Source organism: Rhinopithecus bieti, unplaced genomic scaffold, assembly GCF_001698545.2.
Source record: "Rhinopithecus bieti isolate Rb0 unplaced genomic scaffold, ASM169854v2 scaffold_38123, whole genome shotgun sequence".
In the NCBI taxonomy this organism is placed as follows: Eukaryota; Metazoa; Chordata; class Mammalia; order Primates; family Cercopithecidae; genus Rhinopithecus; species Rhinopithecus bieti.
Window position 1 is genome coordinate 145,547 of NW_016816276.1, and position 22,967 is coordinate 168,513.

General features: G+C 43.8%; 1 protein-coding gene across 8 annotated transcripts in view; it reads left to right on the top strand.

Moving 5' to 3' along the window:
- The first annotated feature begins 16,028 nt into the window (after positions 1-16,028).
- The window catches only part of LIN54 (lin-54 DREAM MuvB core complex component), an 87,767-nt gene continuing 80,828 nt past the window's right edge, over positions 16,029-22,967 (top strand). For 3 of the 8 annotated variants that reach the window (XM_017854770.1, XM_017854773.1, XM_017854775.1), the window contains exon 1: positions 18,124-18,470. Coding sequence is in view for 2 of the 8 variants with exons in the window: in XM_017854769.1 (XP_017710258.1) it covers positions 16,927-16,948 (22 nt within the window). In the remaining 6 variants the exon portion in view is untranslated. Of the gene's footprint in view, positions 16,184-16,755; positions 16,949-18,123; positions 18,471-20,498; positions 20,518-22,967 lie in introns of those variants that run through there. The other 5 variants (XM_017854771.1, XM_017854776.1, XM_017854769.1 and 2 more) reach the window with 3 other exon arrangements.

Below are 22,967 nucleotides of genomic sequence, written 5' to 3' on the forward strand. Positions count from 1 at the left end.
CTACGATATCAGTCATTTGGAGACCTTTTTGTAGGACAGAACTAGGAAATATGTACATATTTTAAGGGTGAAATGATTCATGAGGGCATACTGATAATTCCAACTTAGGTTGTTTTACTTAACCTCTTCTGTATTACATCTGTATCACCTTATTTCCACACCCAGAATCCTGGTTCACAGCACATAAGGAATATTCCATAATTACTCATTTTATTCATCCACATTATACACACAACAGCCTCAGAATAACAATACTTATACTACCATCCCCAATATGATTACTGATAACAGTTAAATATTTTCCCACATTTCCTATTATAATAGCCATATTGTAAGCACATATAACCATTACAAGCTATATTGTCTCCCTTTTTTTATTTTTTGAGATAGGGTCTCACTCTGTTGTCCCAACTGGAGTTCAGTGCCATGATCTCAGGTCACTGTAGCCTTGATCACCTGGGGTCAAGTGATCCTTCCACCTCAGCCTCCCGAGTAGCTGTGACTGCAGGCACGCCTCACCCATCACCATGACTGGTTAATGTTTCAACTTTTTGTAGAGACAGGGTTTCACCACGTTGCTGGTCTCAAACTCCTGAGTTCAAGCAATCCACCTGCCTTTCTTCCCCAAATGCTGGGATTACAGGTGTGAGCCATGGAACCTGGCCTTATTTTCTTCCTTTTAATCATCATGTATTCTTTTCATTTTTTTTTTTTTTTTTTTTTGAGACAGAGTCTCACTGTGTCTCCAGGCTGGAGTGCAGTGGCGTGATCTCGGCTCACTGCAACCTCCACCTCTCAGGTTCAAGCAATTCTCCTGCCTCAGCCTCCCTAGTAGCTGGGACTACACTACAGGCTCCTGTCACCACACCCAGCTAATTTTTTGTATTTTTAGTAGAGATGAGGTTTCACCATGTTGGCCAGAATGGTCTCGATCTTGACCTCATGATCTGCCCGCCTTGACCTCCCAAAATGCTGGGATTACAGGCGTGAGCCACCGCGCCCAGCTAATCTTCATGTATTCTTAGATCAATAAGCACTACATATTGAATGTTCACCATCAGCTCTTTTATTGATATATCGCTAGTCTTTGGTTTTCTGTTAAAGAAGGCAGTTCTTTAATAGGTTGTTCAGACAGGACTCAGAATCCATATTCTTGCATATTCTTGAATATTGGTAACATCTTGTGCCTTTTATGTTTGTATCAGTCTTGTTGGATATAATAAACTTTGATTCACTTTTCTTAAGAACTTTAAGTGTGGTACTTCATTTTATTTTTGGCATAAAGCATTACTAAGAAATATCTGATGAGAGTCTAATTTTCTATCTCTGTATTTTTTAAGAGACAGGGTCTTACTCTGTCACCCAGGCATTACCCCATTAATGTATTAATCCATTAATGAGGACAGACACCTCATGATCTCAGTTACCTCTTAAAGGTCCACCTCTCAATAATGTCACATTGGGGATTAAGTTTCTTTCTTTCTTTTTTTTTTTTTTTTTTTTNATTAAGAAATATTCATGAATAAACATGGTGTCCTTCCTTTTTTTTTTTTAACTTTATTAATATTAAAAATTTTTTAAATTAAAAATAAAAAGTCAGGGAAGGGTAGGAGGGGGTGAGGGATAGAAGACTACAAATAGGGTGCAGTGTATACTGCTCGGGTGATGGGTGCACCAAAATCTCACAAATCACCACTAAAGGGCTTACTCATGTAACCAAATACCACCTGTACCCCAATAACATGGAAAAATTAAAATTAAAAATAATTTTTTGTCTCACTCTGTCGCCCAGGCTGGAGTGCAGTGGCTTGATCTCAGCTCACTGCAAGCTCCGCCTCCCGGGTTCACGCCATTCTCCTGCCTCAGCCTCCCGAGTAGCTGGGACTACAGGCGCCCGCCACCACGCCTTGGCTAATTTTTTTATATTTTTAGTAGTTACGGGGTTTCACTGTGTTAGCCGGGATGGTCTCGATCTGCTGACCTCGTGATCCACCCGTCTCGGCCCCCCAAAGTGCTGGGATTACAGGCATGAGCCACCGCACCCAGCCTAAGTTTCAATATGAGTTTTGGAGGGGATAAACATTCAAATAATAGTATTATATGAGTGCAGTGGCATGATCATAGTCACTGCAGCCTTGAACTTCTGGGCTCAAGCAGTCCTCCCACCTCAGCCTTCCAAGTAGCTGGGACTGCAGGCATGCTGGCCACTACATCCAGCTAATTCTTTAAATTTCTTGTAAGGGTAGGGTCTTGTTTTGTTGCCCAGGCTGGCCTTGAACGCTTGGCCTCAAGCAGTTCTCCCACTTCAGTCCCCCAAAGCTCTGGGATTACAGTCATGAGCTACTGCACTCAATTTTCTTTCTCTTATAAGTTACTTACTCTTTTTGCTTAGATGCCTCAAGATTTTTTTATCATGCCTGTAATCCCAGCACTTTGGGAGGCTGAGGCAGGCAGATTGCTTGATTTCAGGAGGTTGAGACCAGCCTGGGCAATGTGGCAAGACTCTATCTCTACAAAAAAATACAAAAATTAGCCAGGCATGGTGGCATGCACCTGTAGTCCCAGCTACTCAGGAGGCTGAGGTGGGAGGATGGCTTGAGCATAGGAGGTTGAGGCTGCAGTGAGCTGTGATCATGCCACTGCAGTCCAGCTTGGGCAACAGAGTGAGACCCTGTCTCTAAAAATAAAAAACAAAGATGTTGGGACTATCCAACAGGGAATTTAAGATAATTATGATACTGTGTTAAAGTTTCAATAAAAAATGTAGGCCAGGCACGGTGGCTCACACCAGTAATTCCAGCACTTTGGGAGGCCAAGGCAGGTGAATTACTTGAGCTCAGGAGTTTGAGACCAACCTGGGAAACATGGCAAAACCCCATCTCTACAAAAAGTACACACATACACACAAAAAATTTAGTCAGTGTAGTGGCATGTGCGTGTAGTCCCAGCTACTTGGAAGGCTGAGGTGAGAGGACCCTCTTAGCCCAGAAAGTTTGAGGATGCAATGAGCCATGATTGTGCCACTGTACTCCAGCCTGGGCAACAGAGTGAGACCTTCTCTCAATAAAAAAAAAAAAGAAAAAAAAAGGAAAATGTATACAACATGAATGAACAGATGAGGAATTAAAACAGATGGTAGAAATGAAAAGAAAATGTTAAAAAGAAATACTAAAAATACAAAGACGTGTCAACAGAGACAAAGAATGTTTTCAATGTGCTCATGAGTAGACTCAGCACAGCCAAAGAAAGAATCAGGGAATTTAAAGAAGGTCAATAGAAAGAGCCCAAACTAAAAAAACTAAACTTCAAAAAAAGAAAAGTGGGAGCAGGTAGAGAAGGGAGAGTGCTGTGGTTTGGATGTTTGACTCCTTCAAACTTCATGTTGAAATTTGATCTCCATGGCTGAAGGCGGGGCCTAATGGCAACAGATCCTTCATGACTGGGGTGGTGTTGTCCTCATGGTAATGAGTGAGTTCTTGCTCTAGTAGTTCCCATTAGAGCTGGTTGTTAAAAAGAACCTGGCACCTCCCTGCTTCAGTCTCTTGTGTCTCCTCTTGCCGTGTGATCTCTGCACATGCTGACTTCCCTCCCCTTTCTTCCATGTGTGGAAGCAGCCTGAAGCCCTCACCAGGAGCAGATGCTGGTTCCATGCTTCTTATACAATCTGCAGAACTGTGAGCTAAATAAGCCTTTTTTCCTTATGAATTACCCAGCCTTGGGTATTTCTTTCTTTTTTTTTTTTTTGAGATGGAGTCTCACTCTGTCACCCAGGCTAGAGTGCAGTGGTGCAATCTCAGCTCACTGCAAGCTCCACCTCCCAGGTTCACGCCATTCTCCTGCCTCAGCCTCCCAAGTAGCTGGGACTCCAGGCACCCACCACCATGCCCGGCTAATTTTTTGTGTTTTTAGTAGAGATGGGGTTTCACTGTGTTAGCCAGGATGGTCTCGATCTCCTGACTTCGTGATCTGCCCGCCTTGGCCTCTCAAAGTGCTGGGATTACAGGCAGGAGCCACCACACCTGGCTGGGTATTTCTTTATAGCAACACTAAGACAGACTAAGAAAGAAAGTATCTCCAAGAGCCGTGGAACAAAATGATTCAACATACGTATAATTGGAATCCAAGAAGGAAAAGAGAGGAAAAATGATGCAGAAAAAAAGATTTGAAGAGACAGTAGCAAAGAATTATCCAAAAACATTTTTTTGAGATGGAGTCTCACTCTGTCGCCCAGGCTGGAGTGCAGTGGCACACTCTCAGCTCACTGCAAGCTCCGCCTCCCAGGTTCAAGGGATTCTCTTGCCTCAGCCTCCTGAGTAGCTGGATTACAGGTGCCCGCCACCACGCCCATCTAATTTTTGTATTTTCAGTAGAGATGGGGTTTCACCATGTTGGCCAGGCTGGTCTCAGACTCCTGACCTCAAGTGATCTGCCCATCTCAGCCTCCCAAATTGCTGGGATTACAGGCATGAGTCACTGTGTCCAGCCAAAAAGAAAATCTTAAAGGCAGCCAGAAAAAAAAAAAAAAAAAAGGCACATTACTTACAGAGGAATTACAACAGACTTCTGGTCACAAATTACAACAGACTTCTGGTCACAAATTATACACCTCAGAAGGTAATGGAGTGACATGCTAGCAGTGGAAGGGAAAGCTTCTGGACCTTACATTCTGATGGTTCTCCCTTGAAATGTCCCTTCCATTTGGGGATTATTCACTTAAGCATTATTGCCCCCATAAGCAGAAACTAATGGCCATGGTTCTCTCATAACATTCTGACACACATGTGGACATTAACTCTTCCTTTAATTTACCTGAGCAGCAGTGAATAACAGTTTATTAGTCCATTTTCATACGGCTATAAAGAACTGCCTGAAACTGGGTTATTTATTTATTTATTTATTTTTAAATTTTACTTTAAGTTCTGGGATACATGTGCTGACCGTGCAGGTTAGTTACATAGGTATACATGTGCCATGGTGGTTTGCTGCACCTATCAACCCGTCATCTATGTTTAAGCATGCATTAGGTATTTCTTCTAATGCTATCCCTCCCCTTGCCCCCCATCCCCTGACAGGCCCCGGTATGTGATATTCCCCTCCCTATGTCCATGTGTTTTCATTGTTCAACTCCCACTATGAGTGAGAACATGCAGTGTTTGGTTTTCTGTTCCTGTGTTAGTTTGCTGAGAATGATGGTTTCCAGCTTCATCCATGTCCCTGCAAAGGACATGAACTCATTCTTTTTTATGATTACATAGTATTCCATGGTGTAAATGTGCCACATTTTATTTATCCAGTCTATTACTGATGGGCATTTGGGTTGGTTCCAAGTCTTTGCTATTGTAAATAGTGCTGCAATAAACACATGTGTACATGTGTCTTTATAGTAGAATGATTTATAATCCTGTGGGTATATACCTAGTAATGGGATTGCTGGGTCAAATGGTATTTCTGGTTCTAGATCCTTGAGGAATCACCACACTGTCTTCCACAATGGTTGAACTAATTTACACTCCCACCAACAATGTAAAAGCATTCCTCTTTCTCTGCATCCTCACCAGCATCTGTTGTTTCCAGACTTTTTAATGATTGCCATTCTAACTGGCGTGAGATGGTATCTCATTGTGGTTTTCATTTTCTCTAATGACTGAGACTGGGTAATTTATAAAGGAAAGAGGTTTCATTTATTCAGTTCAGCATGACTAGGGAGGCCTCAGGAAAATTACAATCATGGCAAAAAGCAAAGGGGAAGCAAAGCACCTACTTTACAAGGCGGCAGCAAGGAGAAGTGCAGAGCAAAGGGGGAAGAGCCTCTTATGAAACCATCAGATCTCGTGAGAACTCACTCACTGTTATCAGAACAGCATGGGGGAGCTGCTCCCATGATGCAGTTACCTCCCACCTGGTCTCTCCCTTGACATGTGGGGATTATGGGGATTATGGGGATTACAATTCAAGATGAGATTTGGGTGGGGACACAAAGCCTAATCATATCAAGCAGGATCATTCAGCAGTGGTTAAGATTTTCCTCAGGGTTAGGGAAAGCAAAAGGAAATTACACACATATGATGTGGCTGACCCAATGCTGGCAATGGCCTTTCCTCACCTCCCAGGTGAATCATGACGGTTTACGGCAGAGACTGCAAACATTTTCTATAAAAGGCCAAATAAAAAATGTAGACTTTAGGCCACATGTGGTCTCTGTGGCTGCTGCTTCTTTTTCTTCTACAGTCCTTTCAAAGTGTAAAATCAAAACCAAAATGTTTTAGCTTACGGGCTGGACAAAATCTAACATTTTATTTAGGCCACATATGGTCTCTTTAGTGCTGCAACAGCTGCAGCAGTTGCTGCTATTGCTTTTCCTCTATAATTCTTTAAAAATGTAAAACATACGTTCTTAGCTTGCAGTCTGGACAAAAATAGGCAATGAACTGGATTTGGCCTGTGGGCCTTCCTTTGCTGACCCCTGCTCTAGGCCTTTTTTTTTTTTTTTTTTTGGCTACTGAATGGTTTGAGAACACATATATGGTCCAGGTTTGACCAGCACATCATGATGGAGAACCTTCTGGGGAGCAGGTTTAACTTGCTTGTAGAAAGAAGCACATGGGATGAATACTCTTCCTCTGAGGCTGATACCTGTGTATTGTGTGTAGTATTTTTTCTTTCTTTCTTTCTTTTTGAGACAGTTTGCTTTGTTTCCCAGGCTGGAGTGCAGTGGCACAATCTGGGCTCACTGCAACCTCCCTCCCCAGTTCAAGCAATTCTCGTGCCTCAGCCTCCTGAGTAGCTGGGATTACAGGTGACCGTCACCATGTCCTGTTGATTTTTTGCATTTTAGTAGAGATGGGGTTTCACCATGTTGCCCAGGCTGGTCTCAAACTCTTGAGCTCAGGCAATCTGCCTGTCTCGGCCTCCCAAAGTGCTAGGCATAAGCCAACGCACCTGGCTGTATATAGTATTTCTATGTATGATACTAGATGACAATCATGAGAAAGCAAGCCTAAGAACGAAGGGTAAACCTTGAGGATGGTGGCATCCAAAGGAAGTCAATGTCTTTGATGACATCTTTTCTCTGTAAAACTATCTCAGAAAAGCCTATTTCTATGCTATTCATTTTATGAGATATAAAGTATAAGCTACTGAAAGCAGCTTAGTTACTATAGTTAGTAAGTTACAATTGTGTAGCAGAGAGTTCTGTGGGTAGCTTTGTGAGTTCCAGGCCCCAGAATTTTTACACTAGAGGAGCAAAGAGCAGCAGTTTGATTGGATAAGAAAATTAACGCTATATAAGCATAGCAGTTTACTTAAGACCAGTTACTTTTCTATGTCAAAGAAAAGGGTGTTTTCTTGGAGAGTTTAAGATGTTGGGCCAGGTGCGGTGGCTCAAGCCTGTAATCCCAGCACTTTGGGAGGCCGAGGTGGGCGGATCATGAGGTCAGGTGATCGAGACCATCCTGGCTAACACGGTGAAACCCCGTCTCTACTAAAAATACTAAAATTAGCCAAAAGTGGTGGCGCGTGCCTGTAGTCCCAGCTACTCAGGAGGCTGAGGCAGAAGAATTGCTTGAATCTGGGAGGTGGAGGTTGCAGTGAGCTGAGATCACGCCATTGCCCTCCAGCCTGGGCAACAGAGCGAGACTCCGTCTCAAAAAAAAAAAAAGATGTTAACATATTCTAATCCTCTCCTATCATGCAACACACCCAAGGGTCTTTATAGTTATCTTTTGTAGTTTGGATCATCGCTCGCCAATCTTTATTTCCTCTCTGTGCTAGAATGATATATCTACACATTTTGCATGTACTCTTGCAATACCTTTCAATAGAATAGAAAGAATATATTTTTTCCACCTCATTGATGTTGGGCTTTGGACATGGGACTTGTTTTGGTCAATGTAATGTGGACCAAAGTTACAGTGCGCCAGTTGGTTGGGGATAGGGTAGACTTAAAAAGGACATCATGGGCAAGGTTCGGTGGCTCATGCCTGTAATCCCAGCACTTTGGGAGGATGAGGCAGCAAGTGGATTGCTTGAGGACAGGCCTTCAAGACCAGCCTGGCCAAAAGGGTGAAACTCTGTCTCTACAAAAAATAAAAAATTAGCCGGGCATGGTGGTGCACACCTATAGTCCCAGCAACTTGGTAGGCTGAGGCAGGAGAATCGCTTGAATCCAGGAGGCAGAGATTGCAGTGAGCTGAGACTGTACCACTGCACTCCAGCCTGGGTGACAGAGCAAGACTCTGTCTCAAAAAACAACAACAACAAAAAAAAGGACATCATATTTCCATTCACTGCTATGTTCTTGAGAGCCACTAGAAGAAAGCATACCCCAGGTTGCTAATGCCCTATCAGCTTGGGCCCCAGAATTAAGATATGTGGAACCCAACCATAAGTCTGGGTTCTAACCTGGCCTAGCTGAGCCCAGCCTAGATCTGTGAACCTAGCCAATTCATGAGAAAAATAAATGCTTGTGTTTATAAGCCATGAAGAATTTTAAGGTGTTTTGTAATAAAGCCTCTACCTAGTTTCCAGTCTCTCTAGGGGCAGATTTCTTCTTCTCCTGCTGGGTAAAAAGATCGGCACATTATCAAGTCAGCTGATTAGCAAACTAAAAAAAAAAAAAAGGTACATTCCTTCAAACACATTACATGCTTTGTGTCCAGATCCAGATGACCAAGGCCTACAGAGAGTAATCATTTTCCTCTCTCAGTCTGAGCTCCCATATCATATCTCAAAATGTGTTTCTCTCTTCTCAGGATGACTGACATTAACCATATCTACTTCCTTCAAGGGAACCCACTCCTAACCACGGAAGTGGTTATACCCCTAGTAGCACAAGTACATCAGAACATTACAGAGAATCCTCTACTTCTATCCTTCTAATTAGAAAAACAAGCAAACAAAAACCTGTATTACATAGACAAAGAAATCTTATTGTGAGAGGAAAAGCAAATGAATCCTACCTGCCATCAACAGATTATTTTAGTGGTTGATTTTATTTTTTGGGTGGCTTGACATTACTAATCACATTATATTATACAAAGTGAAAAACTTGGGGTATGTTCAAAGTGATACCAGTCTGCAATCCCTTATTCAAAACCCTTGGGGCAAATGTGCTTTGGAATTAAAATATTTTGGATTTTAGAGAAGAATATGCAGAAACCATTTTAACGTTCTCATTTTTTAAATCTTAAAACCAGTTTTAATGGGGTATAATTTACATATGCTAAAATGCATCCATTTAAGTATACCCAATGAATTTAGGCCATTGTATACCCTTGTACAACCACCATCAGGGTCAAGAACATTCCCAACACCCCAGAAAGTTCCTTCCAATCCCTTTGGTCATAATCAAATCCCACAATTAAACACACTGAGATTTCTACGCTAACATATGTGAATATTGACACTAAATGGAATTAAGAATATTAATGCCTTATGTCATATTGGACCAGGTTTTCCCAATAAATAAGCTTGCCATAAGCTTTCAGAAACCTTTTAGTTTTCAAAACATCTTGGATTTTGAAATCGTTGGTAAGAAATTATGGGCCTGTTGTAAAAAGAGTTATATCATAATGAAAAAGAAATAAAGGTGATAATTACTCTTACTTATACATGTTAACTGCTTGTATTAGAGACATACGGGATTTATGAAAAACAAACTCAAGAACAAAGGACCTTCTGAATAATCTTTTGAAAACTAACCTATTTTAAGAAAATTTTATTAGTGTATACTATGTACCTAACAGTATACCTGGCACATAATAGATACCCAGTGATACCTTTTTATTTTTTTTCTGATGATTCTACCCAGCTCATATCTCCATACTCCTGTCTTTTTTTGTTTGTTTGTTTTTGAGACGGAGTTTTGCTCTTGTCGCCCAGGCTGGAGTGCAATGGCGCCATCTCTGCTCACTGCAACCTTCACTTCCCAGGTTCAAGCAATTCTCCTGTCTCAGCCTCCCGAGTAGCTGGGATTACAGGCATGTGCCACCACGCCCAGTTAATGTTTGTATTTTTAGTAGAGATGGGGTTTTACCATGTTGGTCAGGCTTGTCTCGAACTCCTGACCTCAGGTGATCTACCTGCCTTGGCCTCCTAAAGTGCTAAGATTACAGGTGTGATCCACTGCGCCTGGCCTCCTGTCTTTTTTTATATTAATATTTTCCTCAGAAACCTCCTCTGTTTATTTAAAAAACTCTAATTTTTTTTCTTGTTTATTGTCTGGCACGTCTTCTAGAACTGTCCAATACTGTCTATTTATTTTTTATAGAGACAGGGTCTCATTATGTCATCCAGGTTGGAGTACAATGGTGTGATCATGGCTCACTGTAACCTTGCACTCCTGGGCTCAAGCCATCCTCTCACTTCAGCCTCCCAAGTAGCTAGGACTTTAGGCATGTGCCACCATGCCTGGCTAATTTTTTTAATATCATTTTTTTTTCGTAGAGAGTGCTTCTCACTATGTTGCCCAGACTGGTCTTGAACTCCTGGGTTCAAGTGATCCTCCAGCCTCAGCCTCCCAAAGTGCTGGGATTATGGATGTAAACCACCACTCTGGCCACATGTGGCTATTTAAATTTAAATTAATGGCGATTAAAATGAAAAAGTCAGTTCTGTTAGCCACACTAGCCACATTTCAGTTGCTTGATAGCCACATGTGGCTAGTGGCTACAGTATCAGATGGTGCAGAATAGTTCCACCATTGCAGAATGTTCCATTGGACAGAATTGTGCTGTCTTGTTCACCACATTATTTTTAGTGCCTTGCACAGAGGTTGGGATCCAGCAGATAATCAACAAATATTTGCTGAATAAATGTTTTTAGTTCATCTGGAAACACCATCATGCAAATGTAAAGCACAGAGTTTCTTCTGAAATAGATGTTTGAATAGCAGAGGTTTTTGGTGTTTGTTTGTTTTGTTTGTTTGTTTGTTTTTTTGGGACAGAGTCTCGCTGTTGCCCAGGCTGGAGTTCTGTGGTGCAATTATAGTTCACTGCAACCTTAAACTGCTGGGCTCAAGCAATCTTCTGTCTTAGCTCCCACATAGCTGGGACTACAGGTATGTTTCACCATGCCAAACTAATTTTTAAATGTTTATTTTGTAGAGACGAGGTCTTGCTATGTTGACCAGGCTTTTTTTTTTTTTTTTTTTTTTTTTTTTTTTTTTTTTTGAGACAGAGTCTTACTCTGTCGCCCAGGCTGGAGTGCAGTGGTGGGATCTCGGCTCATTGCAACCTCTGCCTTCCGGGTCAAGTGATTCTCCTGCCTCAGCCTCCCTAGTAGCTGGGATTACAGGTGTGCACCACCACGCCCGGCTAATTTTTTGTATTTTTAGTGGAGACAGGGTTTCACCATATTGGGCAGGCTGGTCTGGAATTCCTGACCTCAGGTGATCCACTTGCCTCGGCCTCCCAAAGTGCTGGGATTATAGGCATGAGCCACTGCATCCGACCTAAAATGATTTATTTGAGAAAGTAAGGTCGGTCCCAGTGGCTCATGCCTGTAATCCCAGCACTTTGGGAGGCTGAGGTGGGTGGATCTTGAGGTCAGAAGACAGAGGCCATCCTGGCTAACACAGTGAAACCTCATTTCTACTAAAAACACAAAAAATTAGCCAGATGTGGTGGCACGCCCCTGTAGTCCCAGTTACTTGGGAGGCTGAGGCAGGAGAATCACTCGAATCTGGGAGGTGGAGGTTGCAGTGAGCCAAGATTGCACCACCGCACTCCAGCTTGGGTGACAGAGAGAGACTCTGTCTCGAAGAAAAAAAAAAAAAAGTAAAAGATTAGATTAGATTTAGACTCTATTTAGTTTTGATTATTAATAACTTTCAGACATTGGGCGCTTACTATATGCCAGGCACTGTTCTCAGTGTTTTACACATATTACCTCATTAATTTTCACAATAACCTTGTGATGTATGCACTATTCTCAATTTACAGATAAGGACACTGAGACACAAGAGGAAAGTACACAAGAGGAAACTTGTCCAAGTTCACAGAGCTATTATGTGGAGGGCCAGGATTTAAGCCTAAGCTGTCTGGCTCCAGGTGCCAAACAATTTACTGTAACACTTTGAACTCTTTATGATTATTTTTAATAAGGGCTTTTAAAACGAACTCTTTATGAAGCCAGATGCGGTGGCTCACACCTGAAATCCCAACACTTTGGGAGGCTGAGGAGGGTGGATCACGTGAGGTCAGGAGTTCGTGACCAACTTGGCCAACATGGTGAAACCCTATCTCTATTAAAAATATGAAAAAAAAAATTAGCTGTGTGTGGTGGCCCCTGAGTCTGTAATCCCAGCTACTTGGGACTCTTCCTGAGGCAGGAGAATCACTTGAACCCGGGAGGCGAAAGTTGCAGTGGGCCGAGATAGAGGAACTGCCTTCCAGCCTGGCCAGAGCAAGACTCAAAAAACAGGAAAAATAACTATTTATGATTATTTTATTTTATTTATTTATTTTATTTTAGATGGAATCTTGCTCTGTCCCAGGCTGGAGTGCAATGGTGTGATCTTAGCTCACTGCAACCTCTGCCTCCCGGATTCAAGCTATTCTCCTGCCTCAGCCTCCTGAGTGGCTGGGATTACAGGAGCCCACCACCACACCCGGCTAATTTTTGTATTTTTAGTAGAGATGGGGTTTCACCATGTTGGCCAGGCTGGTCTTGAACTCCTGACCTCATGATCCACCTACCCTGGCCTCTCAAAGTGTTGGGATTACAGGCGTCAGCCACCACGCCCGGCCTCTATGATTATTATTATTATTTTTATTTTTTGAGACAGAGTCTCACTCTGTCACCCAGGCTGGAATGCAGTGGCACCATTTTGGCTCACTGCAAACTTCACCTCCCGGGTTCAAGCAATTCTCCTGCCTCAGCCTCCTGAGTAGCTGGGATTACAGGTGTCCGTCACCACGCCTAGCTAATTTTTGTATTTTTAGTAGAGGCGGGGTTTCACCATGTTGGTCAGGCTGGTCTTGAACCCCTGACCTCGTGATCCACCCGCCTCGGCCTCTCGGCCTCCCAAAGTGCTGGGATTACAGGCCTGAGCCACCGCGCCCGGCCTGATTGTTTTTAATAAGGACCATTTAGTCTCCTTCCCATATATTACACCTCTTCTTTCTTTTTTTCTTATTTAACTTAGCTAGGACACCCTCAAAAATGGTAAATAATAGCTACTATATCCCTGCCTCCTTGTTGAGTCTCTGATTTTAAGGTGAATGCCTCTGCCATTTCACTGAAATGTATGGTGTTGCTCTCTGATGATTATCTTGTTCCAATTAAGGAAACATTCTTTTATTTTTCTAGTTTACTAAGAATTTTAAAAATTCAGAGTGGTTGCCGGGCGCAGTGGCTCACGCCTGTAATCCTAGCACTTTGGGAGGCCAAGGTGGGCAGATCACGAGATCAGGAGATCGAGGCCATCCTGGCTAACACAGTGAAACCCCATCTCTACTAAAAATACAAAAAATTAGCTGGGCGTGGTGGGGGGGCGCCTGTAGTCCCAGCTACTTGGGAGGCTGAGGCAGGAGAATGGCGTAAAACTGGGAGGCGGAGCTTGCAGTGAGCCGAGTTCGCGCCACTGCACTTCAGCCTGGGTGGAAGGGCGAGACTCGGTCTCAAAAAAAAAAAAAATTCAGAGTGGTTGTTGAATGTTATACAGTGTGTCTCTAGAGACTATCATTTGGTTTTTCTCCTTCAGTCTAATAAATTCTACTTGCAGATTTCTTAATGTTAAATCACTGTTTATGTTAAACCACATACTTTGTCATGATGTAAATTCTTTTTTTTTTTTTTTTTTTTTGAGATGGAGTCTCACTCTGTCGCCCAGGCTGGACTGCAGTGGTATGACCTCCGGCTCACTGAAAACTCTGCTTCCCGGGTTCAAGTGATTCTCCTGCCTCAGCCTCCTGAGTTGCTGGTACTACAGGCGCATGCCACCATGCCCGGCTAATTTTTGTATTTTTAGTAGAGACAGGGTTTCCCCATGCTGGCCAGGCTGGTCTCGAACTCATGACCTCAGGTGATCCACCTGCCTCAGCCTCCCAAAGCGCTGGGATTACAGGTGTGAGCCACTGCGCCTGGTCTGATAACATCTTAATTCTTTTTATTTAGAAAAAATTATTTTGTAGAGATGGAATCTCACTATGTTGCCCAGGCTGGTCTCAAACTCCTGGCCTCAACCCATCCTCCTGCCTCAGTCTCCCAAAGTCCTGCAATTACAGGTGTGAGCCACAGCACCAGACCAATAACATCTGAATAATCAATTTTCCCTTCATAACAAAATCATAGTGAGAAAGGAAGTTTCCTTTCTCTTTTTTGGGCACTGTTTGTCTTGGGTTTTAGTATGAGAGTTATGCTGCCTTGTGGAATAAACTGGGAAGGGGTCTCCCTTTATTGAGATTTTTTTGGTCTCTCTAAAATCTAGCCAGTTTTGGGTACCCCATCTCACTCTCTTCTTCCTTCCAGTGGTGCGCCAACAGTACCATCAATCATTTACCATGAGGATTTCTCACACTAGCTCTCAAGGTTCCTCATAAAGTGGGCTCACAATGTTGATCTCCAACAAAGATCGTGTCTTTCAACTTTATCACTTTCCTTGCACGTCACAGACCTTACCATTTTCTTTCTTTCTTTTTTTTTTTTTTGAGGCAGAGTCTCGCTCTGTCGCCCAGGCTGGAGTGCAGTGGCCGGATCTCGGCACACTGCGAACTCCGCCTCCCGGGTTCACGCCATTCTCCTGCCTCAGCCTCCCCAGTAGCTGGGACTACAGGCGCCCGCCACCTCGTCCGGCTAGTTTTTTGTATTTTTTAGTAGAGACGGGGTTTCACCGTATTAGCCAGGATGGTCTCGATCTCCTGACCTCGTGATCCGCCCGTCTCGGCCTCCCAAAGTGCTGGGATTACAGGCTTGAGCCACCGCGCCCGGCCTGACCTTACCATTTTCAAGGCTTTGCTAATTTCATGACATCTGCCTTGTTAAATCCTGACTATTAGTGTTTGGGCTAGTACTGGGTGTTGATTATGGCACAAGGGAACTAACATTTTAGGCAGAGATTGTGTACCTGCTTAACACCCTTCATTTTATTTAACCATCAGAATCCTGGGAAGTTTTGTTATTTTTATTTGCTAGATAGGAAAATAAACGTTATACATTAATAAACGGAGGTGCCATTAAATACCAGTACCGCTTGATTCCAAAGTGATTGCTGCCTCCACTACAGTTTCACCTCCTCCACTGTGTTCCCTAGGTAGTCTCTCATGCTGACCTGTATGTCCTCCGTGCTCCATTAGCAAATTATACACTGTACCGCACCATCTTACATTTACACTCTTGTATTTTCTATTTTTTCATATCTGTAGTGCTTGTCTCACACACAGCAGTTAATAATAATCTCTCAGAATAATTTTTCTTTTTCCCCTCAGAATGATCTCTCAGCGTCTGTTCATCCGACTCCGTATTTGGATATCATATAAATCGCGGGAAAAAATAAAAGGTGATTAAATACAAATAATTTTGACTGTGTTAGTCTTAGCTGTGTGTTGCAAAAAAAAAAACAAAAGGTCTCTTTCAAAATAAGTTTAACTCTCAATGATCTCCCTGGGGCTTTTTAGCGACCTCTGCAAAATTAGCGCCTAAAAACACAGTGACTTGGCATTTGTGACTACTGATCACCTCCTCACTCAAGCACATCAAACAGCGGGATATCCTGGAAGTCGCACCTACAGCTCACACTTCCTAACAAGGAAAGCTAGACGAAGGGACGGTCTCTCCCAACAGCAGCGCGATGCGAGTCCTCCCCCCCACCAGCTTCAGTGGGATGGAACATTCCGAGCGATCGCTTTGACCGGGCGCCACTCTGAGTCACGTGGAGCTGTAGCGCCCCGGCGGAGCCAGGCGGAATAACGCGGGCTCGGGTTGCCAAGGGGAGGGGCGAGGCACCGCGGAAGAGGCGGAGCGAAGGAAGCCGGCCGTGGGGCGGGGTGCTGAGCGCAGGGGCGGGCACAGAGGGGCGCGCGGGCGGGGAGGGCCCGGCGTATTATGGGATGCGGCGGTGGAATGGCGCTGGGCGCGTGATTTTGAACAAACCCTGGTCTGTGTCTCGGAGGCGCCGCCGCCGCCGCTGCTGCTGGGAGCCCAGGGAGCGCCGCGCGACCAGGAGGCGGCGGCGCCGCCGGCTTTGGTGAGTGTCAGCCCCCGGGATGGGGGCTACTGCGCGGGCGGGCGGGAAGGGGAACCGGCCCCCGCTGCGAGTGGCTGCGCGGGCGGAGAGCGCTGGACCGCTCCCTCCGGGAGCCCGGGCCGGTGGGCCTTGGCGGGGAGCGGGAACCCGCCAGCGGGGTCCGCCGCGCCCCTTCCCTGGGCTGCGGGGCCGGAGGATCCTCGGGGCTCCGTCTCTTCCCGCCGGCTCCGGGGAGGGTGGCTGTCACCCGGCAGGGCCAGCGCTCGGCCAGCTGCCTGCCAGGCGGTCTGGACGAAGGGCTCCCGCGGCTGTTGACACGCACATTGCGCGACCCAACAAGCCGGCCGTGGCGGCCCCGGGTTTCTGGGAACCGGTTTTGCTGCTGTGTCATTTTGTGCCAGTCCCTCCTCTCCCTACTGCCCGCCGCCGCGTTCTTCCTTTGCCCCTTTGTACAGGCTCTTGTTCGTGCGTGTCCGTTTTCCTCGCGAAGCCCACCAGCCAAATGTCATAATGTTCCCGAGGTGCACGGGGTAAGGGAGCGGGCCGGGACTTAACTTGGCCAGCAACGGTAACCAACCAAGCAGAGTGCGGATGGACGGGGCCGTCAGTGGGGAAATGAAGTTTAAAGATGAAGTAACTGATGACACTTTATACTCTCAGCATCTGGCAGTCTGCATATAAAAACAGCAATTGGGGTGGGTGGTAGACAGCCCTTGTTGAAGGCTGAATCTACCGACTTTTATATGGAGTTGCCATTGAAACAAGGTAGGGAAATGAAATGACTTTTTCAACTTCAACCTTAATCTTCTTACACTAACTTAGACAGTAGAGTGGCCCTGTTCGCAGCCTTGAAATTCAGTTTGCCCAGAGCTTATATTGTAGTTGAATGATAATTAAGTTTTTGGTTGGTTAACTCTTTCTGAAATTGACAAAGGCAGCCAGTTTCCTTTTGTTTTTTTTTAAATGCTGGTCTCAGAAGAAGCCTTGCAGCTTATGTTTTGTTATTTTTTAAATGATTAAGAATTACCTCTGTTCTCTTTTGGTTACTTATTCAACTGGCTGATGACAGGAGCTGGTAACTCTTACTTACCTAGTAGGTAACTCTAGGGTCTTGTTCTGAAGCAAGCTGTTTATTTTCTGTATTGAACAAATATATCAGCAGCAGATGGGTTTTTTAAAAATTTGATGACTTAGATCCTAAAAACATTTGGCAAGTAATTTTAGCTTAGAGTTATATTTTCAATATTTTAGAAATTGATCATTCATGAATGTTTCTACAATTAGTTCAATACATTTTAAATCTAGTTGCGCTTTGACGTCTTAAACCGATGACAGATTGGAAGTCACTGTGTTCATGGACAGAAATGACCAGATAAAATTAAGTTGGAGAGGAAGACAGCTCAGAACTTTATTTTTTTAAATGAAGTGTTTTGACCACCTCACCTGCATGAGGATTGCTGCCTGTAATTGACAAAGGTGTCAAAGGTCGAACATGCATATGGAAATAGCTCATCCTGTCAAAGTAGTTCCGTGGGTGGGGTAAAATGTCAAAGTTGGTGAATGACATTAAGGGTCTTCACAGTGTTTTTAGTATCTGAGATAGCCACAGTGAATAAAACGCATTCCACCATCTCTCTCAAGTTGCTGCTCTGAAAATAAAAGAGTTTGGGTTCTTTATTGTCCTTATGCCACCCTCCGCATGGCTTTTGGTCTTGCAAACAAAAATATGCCGGACTTGGGACCCCGCAGGTGGCGCGACTTCCTTTGGCGTCCCTGCGGGGGCCCGTGCTCCGCCCGGGGTGAAAGGTCTCGGCGTAGCCGGTGTGCACTTGCACGGCCCTTGTGCGTTTGAAGGTTGGCGGGGCGGCGGGAGGCTTCCCCGGATATGTGGGTGTGCGCCTCCCGGGAGGGGCGGGCGGGGAGGGGAGGAGGAGGAAGGGGGAGGTTACTGGTGGTGGCGGCGGCGGCGGCGGCCCGGGCTCCGGCTGTCGGGGAAGCTGCTGAGCTGTGATGGTGATGACGAGGTGAAAATGGCGGATCTTTCGAAATACAATCCCGGCCCCTGACATACCAGAGGCGGCGGCGGTGGCGACGTCGCCACCCCGGCTCCCTTCTCGGGCCCCGGGTACCCTGAAGCGCTCCAGTTTGGACAAACTGGGAAAGGAAGCTGTTGGCCAGAGCTATCGTGCACGGGCAAAACAAGCCCCGCCGGGGCTCGGGATTGCCCAGGACCTTCTGGAGCCCCCACCTCGGAGCCCGAGGGAGGAGAAAGCGGCAGCCGCTGGAGGTAGAGGAGGAGGGGGTACCCGAGGGCTTCTCTGTCTGGTGATCTCTTTATTTGGGGGGATGGGGGTGGGTGGGGAAAGAACTGCGCTGTGGATCAAGGAATGACTTGTCCGGAGTGCGAAGAATCAGTAGCCTCGTCATGACATCAACATTATTCTTTGAGTGTTAAGAGGGCTCCAGTTTGCTCTTATACCTAAGGCTGCTGCTGAGGCCTAGAGGAACCGCTAGCACTTAACATGATTTCCTGATATAATTTTTAAAACAGCCACTCTGTCGGGTGTTGCTTTGATGGTGTTCAGCAGTTCTTGGGGTTGTATGTTTCTTTAGGGAGGCAGAGCATTGGCATTTTATTCTGCATTTGAGGTCTGTGTCTTAGATCCTAGTCTGTAACTTGTTGGGGTGTGGATGTTCACATTTTATAGAATAGGGACCAGTTTTGTGAGAATTAGAAAAAAATTTTTTAATGCTCTGTTATCCATAGAGTAACCTGTTTGCCCCTGCCATTTGGCAAATAACAATTGAGATACTGTCAGTCATATTTTATACCCATGCTTTTCAGGGAAGTTCTTCTCTATACCCACCCTCCTGCCCCCGCCATTCTAGTTCATGAATTCAGAGAGTAAAGTTATGAAAAATTTTGCGTTAGATTTTATAATGCAAATGAAATACAGCTTTAGGAGCTCTCTTTTGGTCCTGAGTTTTACCTTCATTTTTAAGGAGAGTTGTGATGGCGTGATGCAAGCATTTGTTGTGAGTACATTAAGTTGGTAAAGATAAATTGAGACCTCTGTTATTTCTAAATGCTAGAGTGTTTAGCCTAGCCCTTTGTTTAGAGAGCTGTATTGATTGACTATAACAGCCACTGTTTTATTAGGTTATCTAAAGACCCATGTAAGTTTTAGGTTATGCTGAAAGATCCCTAAGGAGTCTGTGTCCTTGCACCCAACACTAGTGTTACAGAAAAGTTACATGTGATACAAATTTTTAGGCTGGGCAAAAAAATTTTTGTTTGTTAATTTGGACCCTATGCTTTTCCCCAAGCTTTTTTGGGTCAATGACATTGAGTGTATAATGAACAGAGAGATTAGTATTTGAGGAATGCCCATGGGTAATGTTTATGATTAGCCCTAAATTTCCTTATTCAAATTGTCTTCAGAGAGTATATGTGCTATTATTTCCTTATTCAAATTGTCTACAGAGAGTATATGTGAACACACTATGCCATAGTGTGTCATTTATCACAAATTTTGTAGTGTACTTAGAGGGGAAAAATTTTGTGTGAATGGGTGTGTATAGTTTGGATGTCTGGCTTTCACTTAATAGAAGAATAAGAGACCCAAAAAATTTTTTAGGACAGATACCTGAGAGGTACTCAGAAGATTTAATGATAATGATAATGATTATTTTTTGAAAATAATTTGATGTTGTATTATTCAGTAGGTATTTGGTTTTGTCTTTTAAAATTACAGTTTTATGTTGCAGTTGTTTAACCCATGCCTTATAGCTGCTGACTTAGTAGCAAGACTAAGAATTTTAAAAGTAATTAAAATAGGGGATTAAAAGCTTTTCATTGACTTTCTTTTAATCACAGAGGGCTATTGTCTCTTTGTGATTCTTTGTGATTGTCTTTAAAGACCAGTTTTCAGATTGTCTTGGTTAGAACAATTGTGTTAATAATTAAAAGTGTGTTAGAAAGAAATGAAGCAAGAATTATACCACCAGAGATAGTCCAGTGTTCATTTTTGGGGGGAAGAGTATTATAGATTTTCACTACTTTTTCTTTTTTTTTATTTCGAGACAGAGTTTCGCTGTATTGCCCAGGCTAGAGGGTAGTGGCGAGATCTCAGCTCACTGCAAGCACCGCCTCCCGGGTTCACGCCATTCTCCTGCCTCAGCCTCCCGAGTAGCTGGGACTACAGGCGCCCACGACTGCTAATTTTTTGTATTTTTAGTAGAGATGGGGTTTCACCATGTTAGCCAGGATGGTCTTGATCTCCTCACCTCATGATCCACCCGCCTCGGCCTCCCAAAGTGCTGGCATTACAGACGTGAGTCACCGCGCCCAGCCGATTTTCACTGCTTTTTCAAACATTATTATTGGGTATCTATTATGTGTCATATAGTATGCTAGGGATAGTGGATGAAATAACCTCAATATCATTACCTCAGGGAACTTTCAGTTTAAGAATCACTGGAGGTGAAGTTGGAAGGATCTAGTCAGTGGGGCCTTGCTGCAGAAGGCCTTAAGAGTTACAGAAAATGTAACTTAGTGTAGGAGAATGACAACCTCAGAGATATACTTTAGAAGATAAATCCTGTACATGTAGCTTTTATGTAGAATGCATTATAGGTGAGAGGAGATGGAGGTAAAAACACCATAGTAGGCTTCAGGATTTGGAGATTTAGACACGATTGGTTACAGGCGGATAGAGTCATGGTGAAGGTGTAATCTGCATAATATATGACAGATTAATATTTCTATGGAAAGAAGAGATGTCAACGACCATACAATCGTAAGCCCTGGTGTTTGATAGAATTTTTCTTTTTTTCTTTTTTTTAATGAGATGGGGTCTTACTCTGTCACCCAGGTGAGGGTGCAGTGGATCTCAGCTCACTGCATCCTTTGCCTCCCAGGCTCAAGAGATACTCCCACCTCAGCCTCATGAGTAGCTGGGACCACAGGCATGGGCCACCATGCTCGGCTAATTTTTTGTATTTTTGGTAGAGACAGGGTTTCATCATGTTGGCCAGGCTGGTCTCAAACTCCTGAGCTCAGGCGATCTACCTGCCTCACCCTCCCAAAGTGCTGGAATTACAGGCGTTAGCTACCACGTCCGGCCATTTGGTAGACTATTGAATGCTGTAAAACAATAGAGAAATCAGAAGGAGAAGCTAATTTAGATAAACAGGAAAATAACTTTGAGTTACAGCATACCTCATAACTATCTTCACAGTAACCCTGTAAGTAAACTGAAGCTCAGAGATGTTATTATTGACTCGGATTACGTGATAAGCAACTAGGAGAGCCATGATTTGGAAACAGATCTTTTCTGATTTTGAATCTTCATGTTTTTTCCATCATGTTAATCATAAGCATGAATAATATAGAGTTCCCTTTTTTATTTTTATATATTTGTTCAGTTTTATAGGCTGTGTTATTCTCATTCTTGGGTACAATGCCTCTCCCTTGGTACATAACCCTATTCATTGAGTATGTGAATAAATGAATAGCATTTATTTGTTATTTCACTCAGTTATATAATCTTTTTTTAAAATTTATTTTTATGTATTTATTTTTTGAGACGGAGTCTCATTCTTTTGCCCAGGCTGGAGGGTAGTGGTGTGATCTCCACTCACTGCAGCCTCCACCTCCTGGGTTCAAGCGATTCTCTTGCCTCAGCCTCTTGAGTAGCTGGGATTACAGGCACCCGCCACCATGCCCGGCTACTTTTTGTATTTTCACTAGAGATGGGGTTTCACCATGTTGGCCAGGCTGGTCTTGAACCCCTGACCTAAGGTGATCCACCAACCTCAGCCTCCCAAAGTGGTAGGATGTGAGCCATCATGCCTGGCCCATTTCTTTTTTTATTATGTTGTTAATTCACACCCTTTGAAATACATTGTGAAATTCATGTAATTATCGTGTAGCAAAGACTTTTTGGAAAGTAAGTTACAAAGTTAAGGAAGCTCACCTAAATAGAATGGGAGTAGTGCAGCAGATACTTCATATACATTTAAATATGAGCCGCAGAAGCTCAAATTTAAATACTATATACTTGAACATAGACTTTAAAGGTATGTGACTAATTTGGAATTCACCTTTTTTTTTTCAGCTTTTATTTTAGGTTCAAGGGGTACATGTGCAGTTCTGTTACCTGGGTATATTGCATGATGCTGAGCTTTGCAGTATGAATGGTTCTGTTACCCAGGCGCTGAGCATAGTATCCAATAGTTTTTCTTTTATTCTTTTTTTTTTTTTTTTTTTTTTTTTTTGAGATGGAGTCTCGCTCTGTTAATTGCAGTGGTGCAATCTTGGCTCACTGTAACTTCTGCCTCCCAGGTCCAAGCTATTCTCCTGCCTCAGCCTCCGGAGTAGCTGGGACTACAGGTGCATGCCATCACGTCTGGCTAATTAATTTTTTGTATTTTTAGTAGAGATGGGGTTTCACCATGTTAGCCGGGATGATCCTGATCTCCTGACCTCGTGATCCGCCCACCTCAGCCTCCCAAAGTGCTGGGATTACAGGTGTGAGCCACTGTGCCTAGCCAATAGTTAGTTTTTCAACCCATGACCCCCTCCCTATATCCCCAGTAGTCCTCAGTTTCCATTGTTGCCATCTTTATGTTCATGAGTACCCAAAGTTTAGCTCCCACTTATAAGTGAGAATTTGTGGTATTTAGTTTTCTGTTTCTGTGTTAATTTGCTTAGGATAATGGCCTCCAGCTACATCCATGTTGCTGCAAAGGACATAGTTTATTTCATTTTTTTTTTTTTTTT